This window comes from Gloeophyllum trabeum (assembly GCF_000344685.1).
Source record: "Gloeophyllum trabeum ATCC 11539 unplaced genomic scaffold GLOTRscaffold_00021, whole genome shotgun sequence".
Lineage (NCBI taxonomy): Eukaryota > Fungi > Basidiomycota > Agaricomycetes > Gloeophyllales > Gloeophyllaceae > Gloeophyllum > Gloeophyllum trabeum.
In genome coordinates this window covers 28223-38287 of record NW_006920430.1, presented here as the reverse complement: position 1 = coordinate 38287, position 10065 = coordinate 28223, and the positions used below count along the sequence as shown (strand labels likewise).

The following is a 10065-nucleotide window of genomic DNA, read 5'->3' as shown; positions in this document are numbered from 1 at the left end:
CACTGTCTGATTCCAAGGTGACTCTGGACTTTGCTATGGGTCAGCGATCGGGTGCTTGAATGTTTCTAATACCAGAAACATGAGTATCAGAGACATGCCGAGGAGCATAAAGTCCCCGCTTACCCAAGCATCGTGAAGTAGCCATTCCCCAACCGCCATCTTTGCATTAATTATCGTAGGCCACAGGTCATCATGGCTTGGTCTGTCTTTTTAGAGCGGGCAAAACGTGAGTACAAGCTGTCGCTACATTACAAGACCTCAAAGACCGCCTCTGTAGGATTCCTCTTATTGATGCTTAGAATATCCTGCGGGCACGCACTGCACACCACAATCAAGTCCATCTCCGCCCTCATCTCGATATACTCCCCAGGGCCCGTCACCGGCTCTTCAAAACTCAGCGTCCCATCCTCCCTCACCGGTATATTCATAAACAGATTAAACGGCGCCGGTGTGAACGGCACGCTCAACCCCACCCCTTCCAGCGCCCTCTCCAAATTCTCCGCGCAGCTCGCGTGCCAGCCCTGCACGCCCAGCTCCTGGTAGCGGTACGCGTCGCACGCGGCGATGAGCGTGTCGTGCACGCCGGGCGTGCTGTCGGCCACGACGGTGAGCATCCGCGCGCGGCGGCTGCTCGTGAGCGTGTCGCCCACGCGCGGCGTGAGCCTCGTGAGCGCCGCGCGCGTGTGCGCCATGGAGAGGTGCTCGTCGCGCGGGGCGGCGGCGGCGAAGGCGAAGAGGTCGACGACCTGCGTGCCCGAGGGCGTGCTGATGCGCATGGTGGCGCCGCTGGGGACTTTGAATGCGGCACCCGTGCGCGCGGGGATGATGGTCTTTTCTGGCATCGCGTGCAGGCTATGAAGGTGGGCGAGATGCTCGTGCGTTTGCACCGTCGTGCGTCCTCTCAAGTAGTTGGGAGGAGGGTGTGCGATGCTCCAAGGAGTAAGAGGATCGAGACGGCGACGGTCGGCCCCGATGTTATTCTAGCGCTGTTATCGAGAAGTCAGTACCACCCGGACCGACGGCAGCACACGGTGTGGAAGGAGATAGCTGCAGGGCCTTATCCTGGTTGTGAAGCGATAGCTTCACTTCGGGACGGAAATAAATGCAATGTGAGGTTCCAAGACCTTCGGACGCCTCTCGCTCACCGTTCTATTTTGGGAGGTCCTGCTGCGAGGAGATACGCTACACCTGCTATCAAGGCCGAAGGGCGAGCCCGAGTGTACTACGCAGCTGAATCTCGTCCCTAGGGGTGCCACATCGCCTTGGATATTTGGACTTTTGACTATGATACCTTACCCAGGACACCTTGAATTTCCCACCTCCCCCATTCATCGAGAGCTTCTCTCTTATCCATGATCGAGATGTTATCATCCGCGCTATATATGTTAATTATCTGCAAGAGGAGCCGTCCTGTCCTCCATTGTAGACATGACAATGCGTAAAGAGGCGGCCCCCCCTCGTGAGTCGGTTCTCGAGGTCAAAAGTGGAGACGTTGCCCGCCTCGAGAGCCTTGGCTACAAGCAAGAGTTTCAGCGGGAATTCACGCCTTGGGAACTCTTCGGAGTCATGTTCAGCGCTATCGGTGCCGTCCCGTCCTTTGCGTTAGCACCCGTCGCAGCAACTGTGTCTGATTCAAGTCTGACCATAAACATACTCTAGGTCTGTTCTTATCTACGCTATACCGAACGGTGGTCCCGTTGCGATGGTGTGGGGAGTAAGTGCCGTCTATCGGCTTCGCATTCTCTGCTTCATTTTCATCATACTGAACTCGGTGATCACAAGTGGGCCATTTGTACCATCTTCATCGTCCTCATAGGTTTAGCTATAGCAGAATTAGGATCTGCTGCGCCAACGTCTGGAGGTCTTTATTACTGGACTTACTCTCTTTCTTCTCCTCGCTGGCGTTGTCTGCTCTGTTGGCTTGGTGCGTAAACATCAAGCCGCTTGCAAGAATTGACTGACTAATCGATCCACTCTCCGCTCAGTTGGTTGTGAGCTGCAACATTCAACTTCATTCCTGTATCCCAGCCTGACCGAGGCTCTTAGATTTCAATACTATCGGCCTTGTCGCGGGGGTCGCCGCAGTGGAGTGGGGCCTTGCCGTACAGCTGAATGCAGCAATCTCCATCGGCTCCGACGAACGACTTGCGTTGAGTAATGCCCATATATTGTTCGTCCCTCTCTGGAAAGCATTAAAGACATGGCTTATGCGCTTTTAGCGGCGTCTATTGCGCAATACTCGTGGTTCAAGCTACGGTACGCAGCACAGCTACGAAATATATCGCGAGGATACAGTCCCTCCACATCGCCTTGAATCTCTTGTGAGTTTAAAGTCACGTTTCATGACCGGTACGCTCGCGCATCGACGTCATTGATAGATGTTTCATTGCGATCGTCGTCGCGCTTCCTGCTGCCACACCCAAGGAGCATAGGAACACGGCCAGCTTTACCTTCGGGAACTTTCAAAATCGCACGTATTTTGCGCATGTCAGCACGTGGCGCTAACTATCTCGCAGTTACTGGATGGTCGCCTGGATTTGCGTTTATCATGAGCTTCCTGGCTCCTTTGTGGGCAGTCGGTGAGTCGTCCTCACGACAGTGTGAATTACCAAATGACCCACATATATTACTCGCTTAGGTGGCTTTGACGATCCCGTCCATATCAGCGAAGAAGCATCAAACGCGAGTACTGCGGTGCCATGGGCCATTATCATGGGAACTTCCGCACCAGCTGTCATTGGATGGGGTGCGTTTCTCACTTCCCAACAAGGACCTCATGCATTCAACATACTTCTGTCAAACAGTGCTCAACGTCGTTGTGGCGTTCTGTATGGGAACAGACCTCGGTGACATAGTAGACAGCACCATCGGACAACCTCTGGCGGTCGTGAGTTGAAGCACCACTGACTTGGTGCCATTTCTTGGCCCGCATATCTCACCAGATGATACAGGTTTTCCTCAACAGCTTTGGAAAGCCAGGAGCGCTTGCGATGTGGTCCATAATTATTACTTTGCAGTACGACTGCATCGATCTCAGTTTCTAACAATTTTCGCTGATCTTATGGACAGATTCATGATGGGGACTAGCACCGTATGTTCTATACGAGTCACGCCGGGCGACAATCGGTATAACCTTTGATATTCACAGTTAACCGTTGCTTCTAGACAAAGCTTTGCTTTCTCCCGTGATGGGGCTTTACCATTCTCAAGCCGTCTATATCGCATTAACAGACGTACTCAGACGCCTGTCAACTGTGTTTGGTTGGTTGCAGGGCTCGCCGGTGTCTTAGGCCTATTGTCTTTCGCCGGATCTGCCGCTATTGGGGCAGTGTTTACCCTCGCAGCAGCGGCACCATACGTAGCCTACTCCATCCCTATCATGGCGAGATTCATATTTGACAATGACTTCAAGCCCGGACCGTTCACCCTGGGGCGATTCGTAGGCAGCAATTTAATAAACTCCATGATCCCCACTGAGTCTGCACCCCTTCCAGAGTTTCCCTGTGGCAGCGACAGCGGTGGCGTGGATGCTCTTCGCCGTCGTAGTGTTCCTGTTCCCTGCAAACCCCAATCCCACAGCGTCCGACATGAATTACACAGTCGCGGTCCTGGGAGCGGTCGCACTAGGCTCCCTTCTATACTACTACTGCCCTGTGTATGGAGGTGTGCATTGGTTCAAGGGACCAATCGCAAACGTCAACCCTCCGGTCCTCCTCTCTTCGCCGGAGCTGGACGAGAAGGACGTGGAATATGACACGATGACGTCTGCTACTTGAGCGGGCTCGCGCTTTACCTATCTTGTATCGTAGGTCCAGGACCCGTCACCTTTAGTTGCATCTTCTAAAAGCTTGATGTCATGAAAATCAAAGTCGGCTGCCATCAAACCAGAGTGATGTGGCTGTGCTTGCCACAATACGCCAGATTACCATATACGGTCACCTCCATCGCGGATATCAGGCCCATGCGACCTCCTGTCGCCTCCTCCTGAGTTTCCAGGACATTCGCAAGGCGCGAGATCAGCGCGCGGTGCTCTTGCGTTTCTATGTTGGACATTTCTGTGATCCGAGGCACCATGTGCCCGCCGACCCAGTCCATCGCCGGGTGTTCTCGTTCTCCCCAAATTGCACGGGGTCGTCGCAGACTCAGACAATCACACAATCCCCGAGTTGTTAGGAACACTCACTCGGAGTATCTCAGGCTAGGTCTGAGTCGATAGATCCCAGAGTATCGCAAGCACAGAAGGCCCTGAAAACGTACGCACTGGGGCCATTCCGCGCATGCACTGCGTTCCCTAGCCAAAGGTTACCAAGTTACCCCTTACCATCGACGTTTGATGATGCCACATGCGCAGGCATCCACTTCAATGTGTACGCCTTCTGGCAGCTTCCACATACGGATCTGACAGCGCGTATGAGCTAATGTGACGGTTAACTCGATGTAGCACGCGTGCATCGAGCTGGGATCAACCTTGGATCAACTCCGAGAGCTCTCGGCTAGTCCTAACGCATGCAAAGGCGTGATATGAATGCAGAGACAAGACAGCGCTTTTCTGAAAACTAGTTTCTTGCGGCGACTGTAGGGTTGGCCGAGGGGGCTCCCGTGATCAGTCCCGAGAGGATATGGTTCCGAGGTGCTCGTCCACCATATGCTCTTTTACGGTACGCATGCATTTTACGTTGTCGATTTCTTATGGGAATTACCACTAATGGACAGTAGCAATAATCACGTCGCAGTATTGAATTGTGCTGGACGGAGAGGTAATAGTTTCCCCGCGGCTCCGTACGCGTATGGCTCTCAGCGTGTTCCGTCATCCGCCCAACCAGGAAAATCTAGAGCTTTATTCAATTGCACCGTGATCGACGGCAATGATGCTGGTCGGCTCGCAGGTCCTACCGCAGCCCTCGTCCAAGATATAAAACCTGCCATGCACGCCTTGTCATGCATCACAGGGGACTACACGATCTCAGCCGTCGTCAACCTTTGCAGTCATGTTCAGCTCCGCGCTCACCTCTTTGCTCCTACTCGCTCCCTTGGCCGCCATGGCGGACAAGCGCGGCGCAGCCTGGCCGTGGTATAACGCGAACACGAACTTGGACCCGAACGCTCTGCAGAGCTCCCCTGGCCAGGGCGTGAACTGGCTGTACAACTGGGAGACGTACAGGCCGGCTAACACTCAGTCAGCATCACATTTCGTACGCATGCGGCTTCGGATAGCTGACTGATGTCTTGTCTCGTAGGAACTTTAACTTTATCGGTACCCAGCGGTGCATGGACTGCTCGTCGTCCCCCGTAGCCGACCTTGCAAACCGTGTCTCGAGCGGCGGCTGGAACACCGTTTTCAGGTCAGTACTCCAGACATGCTGAGGCCATGTCAGTACTAAAGATTTTACATAGTTTGAACGAGCCTGATCTCGCTGGCATCTCGCCCACCGATGCCGCCGCTTGGTACAAGCAGTACATCAATCCCTTGCAGGTCCAGAAGGCGCTTCCAGCCATCTCGTCGTCTACGAACGCAGGCCAGGGCATCAGCTGGCTTGACAGCTTCATCAGTGCTTGCAGTGGCTGCTACTATGACTATATTAACCTTCACTGTAAGTTTTCTTTATCGTTGCGATCTAGCTTTGCTACCGTTTGCTGACCCTGAGTTGCAGGGTACGGCCCCAACTTCGCCTCCTTCCAGTCCTACATTCAGAACGCACACAACCACTACCCGGGCAAGAAGTTCGTCATCACCGAGTTCGCCCTCTCTTCCGGAAGCGCCCAGGACCAAGCCAACTTCGTCAACCAGGCGAAGAGCTTCCTGAACGGAGCTGACTATGTCGCAATGTACGTACTACCCGTTCACCGCTCCGGATGGCTGGCTGATATTTGTGGAATGTATAGGTACAGCTTCTTCGCTGCGACGTCCACCGCCTTGGAGCAGGCCAACGATCCCGGCGCAGCTACTAACGCTCCCAACTCCGCACTCTACAACTCTGACGGCAGCCTCAGTGTTGTGGGTCAGGCGTACAAGTCCTGAACAAAGGCAAACTCTCGGTAATGGGAACAAATCAACTAAAGGGCTTCATCCTGCTCATATCCGTCATATTTATCTGTAATACCGCAGCTGAGCAGTCTGTAATAACAAGGGTGTCATGGTAACCCAATGTGAAGTGCACATTACCTCGTCCTACGCAGAGTTCTCAAAGGCGTGACCGCGCGTAGACCCAGTTCCATTCTCCACAGCACGTCATGCGCCCACATAATGCTATCAACACTGTCGAACCCTACCACGGCGAGGCGTACTTCCACAGCTCGGTCTCCACCGCCAGCTCGTCTTTGTACTGCGGAAAGATCTGCGTGAACGCCTTGACCCAGCCAGGGTAAAAGAGCTGGCGTCCGTAAATCGAATATGTGAGTTCCCAATATTCCGGCATCCACGCCGCGCAGCCGAAGTCGACGAGGCCGACGGGTCTATAGGCCTCGTCCACGAGAATGTTATTGGGGGATATGTCGCCGTGCGTGAGGCATATCCTATACCGCTTTTGACTGCGCAAGCGGCTGGCGAGAGCACGAATCTCTGCGTCTGCTTCTTCGGGGAGGGTATTAAACCACTGCGCATGGAAATCTTCCTGCGAGGCGAAGGGACCAACAGGTCTGTCATGCAAGATGCGGTAGCTGTAGAATGGTCCACCGAGAAAGCCGCAGACGGAGTCACCATAGGGCGACGGTCCTATCGCACGCAATTGTTCCAACCATCCGCCCACCGTGGTCACAAACACCTCCATCTGTCGGTCGCTATAATCATTGAGAGAGCGCGGCATTTGGGCGACCTGCTGACCTGGGAGTCGAGACATGAGGAAGTATATATGCCCGTCCTGCCCGTTCCGAAGTACGTCAAGAACCGTTGGAACCGGTATCGTGGAGTGAAGGGACACTTGTTGTGTTATTAACGCTTCGGTAACGGTCACTCGGTTTCCGTGTTTTGCGTATAGACCGAATGGTAGTTCCATCGCACAGAATGACCTGTTGCCACTGTAGCGCTCCAAGAGCTGGTATGTCTTGAGACGCAGCGAGCTGGGCAATTTCAGCCAAGCTGCCCATAAAAGGCTGGGTATGGTCCATTTCCTACGGTGGCAAGGTTACTTTGGTTACTTGGTGCTGATGCTGCACACGTACACAGAATACACGAACTGGCTCGGATCCGCGTCAGACATCCTATCAATGGGAGGCGCAATGTTGGGTTTCGGCGGGAGTTGTTTGTACATGTTTGTTCCTTAGTAGACAGTGGTCACAACCCTCCAGGATGCCTGTGGCCATGGGTACATCATATTTACACAAAAGATATGTCTAGAGGGCATATTGAAGATGCGGGTGATGCCATGGATAATCCCAAATTTGAATAATTACATTTGTACCCAGTGCAATGCCATATATACACAATGTAGTGCTATATGCAGAGCTTCAAGGATGATATGTAAAAAAGTGAATTATACATTGCACCGGTAGAGGCATACAAAGGAAGTCCTACTAATTGAGTGACACGTGGAAGTCGGTGTGTAAACCACATGTGTCGTAGAGGTAAAAGCAATCAGCAACACATCAAGGGCGTGACATTCTGTGACAGTTCGCGTCCCGCCCCCACGCTGCTGTTACACCATTAGGTATCAATGGAGATGGAGGCTCTATTCCATGAAGATAGGTGCTGTCTTCATGCCGCTGGGGTTTACTAGGTACTTTTAAGAGAATAAACATTCTGCTTGTTCAGTCTTACCCTTGTCTTGAGCCTCTGTCATGCATTTAAGCTGAATGAATACCATAGAACTCAAGATATGTAAGTACTGTCTTGCCATTAGATCCTGTCTCTCACATACAATGTTCTCCTCATTCTGTGAGCCCACAAATGTATTGATATCCACCCCAGCCTAGCATTGAAGCAATCTGGTCTTCGTCAATGGCCCGTTACAGTCAGGATACCAGTACTGATGTGCTCCAGTGGCACCGCTACAAAGTGCAGACTTAGAATTGTCTTGCATCCTGTGCAACTCGCAAGACATTATCTGTGCAAAGACAATGCATAGACTATACTTCGTACAGTACAATATTGTGATAAATGTTCATTACTGTACTGTATGTCAATCTGCCCCAATGGCTACATTCTACGATCAGAATCAAGGAGCAGCCTAGTCTCATCCCCAGACATTATAGAGAGAATCAGATCTCTCCATTTGGAGTTCCAAAATCTTGTATGAGATCCTCTCTATAATGTCTGGTGCACTTCGATCGTGAGCTATTCCTTCCATCATAGGTCACACTAAGGTTATGGTCCCGTGACTTTGCCACATACCAAATTTATCCTTGAGCACTCGTGCACCCAAGGTACAACTCTTTTCTTGCATTAACAGCATGCAGACACCCATTTAGATGGGTCCCAAAGAGCTGAAAGTAAAGTGGGTATGTTTACAAGCACACCGCCTGTCCCGGAGCTGAGGCAATATCACCACCAGGTAGTCCGAATAGCACTCGGAGGCTCTCCTGACTGTAAATCCTGTCATTCTTTGCCATGAAAATTACAACAGATACTAGGGTAGAATAACATCTACTCTGAGGCAGATTTTAGTTAAAGTGGGAGGGCTATGGGTTGCAATTCTGCGTGATAGTGCGACAGGTGTCGAAGCTGGATGCACCTAACTTGGTAAGTGTGCTATTTTTGAACAGCTCACATGTTACTGACCTCGTGCTGAGTCACGCTGTGACAGGAAGCAATAGCTCATGATCAAAGTGCACCAGAGGTTATAGAGAGGATCTCATGCAAGATCTTGGAACTCTGAATGGAGAGATCTGATTCTCTCTATAATGTCTGGGGACAAGACTAGGAGCAGCCAGATATGTATTGGGAGTTTGGGGTATCCAGCCTCCAATTACTAAACATGTAAGAGATTCAGCTAAAATAACTACTTCATGCATTATTGATTAATGGACATCCATCCTGCGCATTCCAGGAGACAGACATCTCTGAGCTCTTGGACTGAGCAGGATGGTAATATTCAGCTGTCCTGCTAAACCACTTCAGAAACCTCTATACTCAGCTGCACATCCTACACTGAGATCTAAGGCTCTTCAAGTACACCTAACATTCAACTATCACAATGCTAGTACTCTCTACAATGTTAGAGAGGTTAGCTAGCACCTATACAGAGAGCATATTTTCCCCTAATCAGCCCCTTTATGCAAAGGATTCAGAGGGGTAAGATGCTGGTGCCAGACGGAGCTTCCCGAGTCATGTCAAGGATGGACTCAATCTCAGAGAGTACCATGGCATGCAGCCATGCAGCAACCATCAGGGATCCTTATATTTGACAGTAGTTCGGTCTTTGCTTAGTAATACATCAGGAAACACATCTCACCTATAACTCCCTATTTTGGCTTCCCCCCATCTATGTTGACCTGTCTGACCTCCATAGACCTATGGAAAACTATGTATCCGGGGGGAAATCACTATAGAATTTGGTGTTTCCTGATGTAAGTTTACGTAATCTTAGATAATCGCATTTGATTGGCTGACCTGTCTCATTTGGAGAACACACTTTGCCCCGATGTCCTGGCCGAGGGTGGCAGCGCGCAGTGCCACCACCCGAGAGTCAGGACAAGGGGCGCAGAGGGCTTCAACCTCCTTGATAGAATAAAAGTAAATTAAATCACAGCTGTTTGCAAAACGATAGAGCCAGTCCGGATTTGCACTCATACAGGCTGCTCCAAGGACAAACAACTGCAAAATCACCAGAAACGGCACAGAGAGCAGTCGGAAGGCAGTCAACTGCACTTTCGAGACCTTTAGCGCCCTGCCTGCCAGTGTTGGTGTGTAGTGGTATGCCGTTTACCGGCTTTGGTTAGACTTGGGGTGGCACCCCGCACACAAAAATTACTCAACTGGCTTTATCATTTTGCAAACAGCTGCAATTGATACTATGTACATGTACACCTCCCGGAGTGGCTACGGGTGCCACAGCTAGTACAGTATGACCACTCTTCAGCCACAAGTTGCTTACTAAGCGGCTCGCGCGGCAATTGAGCATTGCGCCTCCT

General features: G+C 51.5%; 4 protein-coding genes across 4 annotated transcripts; 2 read left to right on the top strand and 2 right to left on the bottom strand.

Annotated features, from left to right (window-relative positions):
* Positions 1-248: 248 nt before the first annotated feature.
* Positions 249-842, bottom strand: GLOTRDRAFT_133941 (uncharacterized protein; the record flags this gene model as incomplete). The annotated part of the gene is made up of 1 exon (XM_007872911.1): positions 249-842. One exon carries the CDS (start codon positions 840-842, stop codon positions 249-251), a length of 594 nt encoding a protein of 197 aa, XP_007871102.1.
* Positions 843-1428: 586 nt separating this feature from the next.
* GLOTRDRAFT_97018 (amino acid transporter) lies at positions 1429-3776 on the top strand (the record flags this gene model as incomplete). Its single annotated transcript, XM_007872910.1, has 12 exons — positions 1429-1601; positions 1660-1714; positions 1783-1924; positions 2047-2170; positions 2252-2349; positions 2379-2579; positions 2639-2746; positions 2805-2887; positions 2952-3016; positions 3070-3091; positions 3149-3439; positions 3495-3776. 12 exons carry the CDS (start codon positions 1429-1431, stop codon positions 3774-3776), a joined length of 1644 nt encoding a protein of 547 aa, XP_007871101.1.
* Positions 3777-4967: 1191 nt separating this feature from the next.
* GLOTRDRAFT_101772 (uncharacterized protein) lies at positions 4968-6215 on the top strand. Its single transcript, XM_007872909.1, has 5 exons — positions 4968-5176; positions 5238-5342; positions 5395-5591; positions 5652-5826; positions 5884-6215. Exons 1-5 carry the CDS (start codon positions 4989-4991, stop codon positions 6017-6019), a joined length of 801 nt encoding a protein of 266 aa, XP_007871100.1. The 5' UTR covers positions 4968-4988; the 3' UTR covers positions 6020-6215.
* A 51-nt stretch (positions 6216-6266) lies between these two features.
* Positions 6267-7011, bottom strand: GLOTRDRAFT_82325 (uncharacterized protein; the record flags this gene model as incomplete). The annotated part of the gene is made up of 2 exons (XM_007872908.1): positions 6821-7011; positions 6267-6767 (listed from the first exon to the last, which is right to left on the bottom strand). The coding sequence occupies exon 2, from the start codon at positions 6765-6767 to the stop codon at positions 6267-6269; it is 501 nt and encodes a 166-aa protein (XP_007871099.1). The 5' UTR covers positions 6821-7011.
* Between the last annotated feature and the right edge of the window lie 3054 nt (positions 7012-10065).

Excerpts from the sequence above, each read along its gene's own strand:
- GLOTRDRAFT_101772 (XM_007872909.1), top strand. The coding sequence starts at position 4,989 with ATGTTCAGCTCCGCGCTCACCTCTTTGCTCCTACTCGCTCCCTTGGCC. Across the intron at positions 5,592-5,651 it reads TGACTATATTAACCTTCACT|GGTACGGCCCCAACTTCGCC; the intron begins GTAAGTTTTCTT and ends CCTGAGTTGCAG. Across the intron at positions 5,827-5,883 it reads GGAGCTGACTATGTCGCAAT|GTACAGCTTCTTCGCTGCGA; the intron begins GTACGTACTACC and ends TGGAATGTATAG.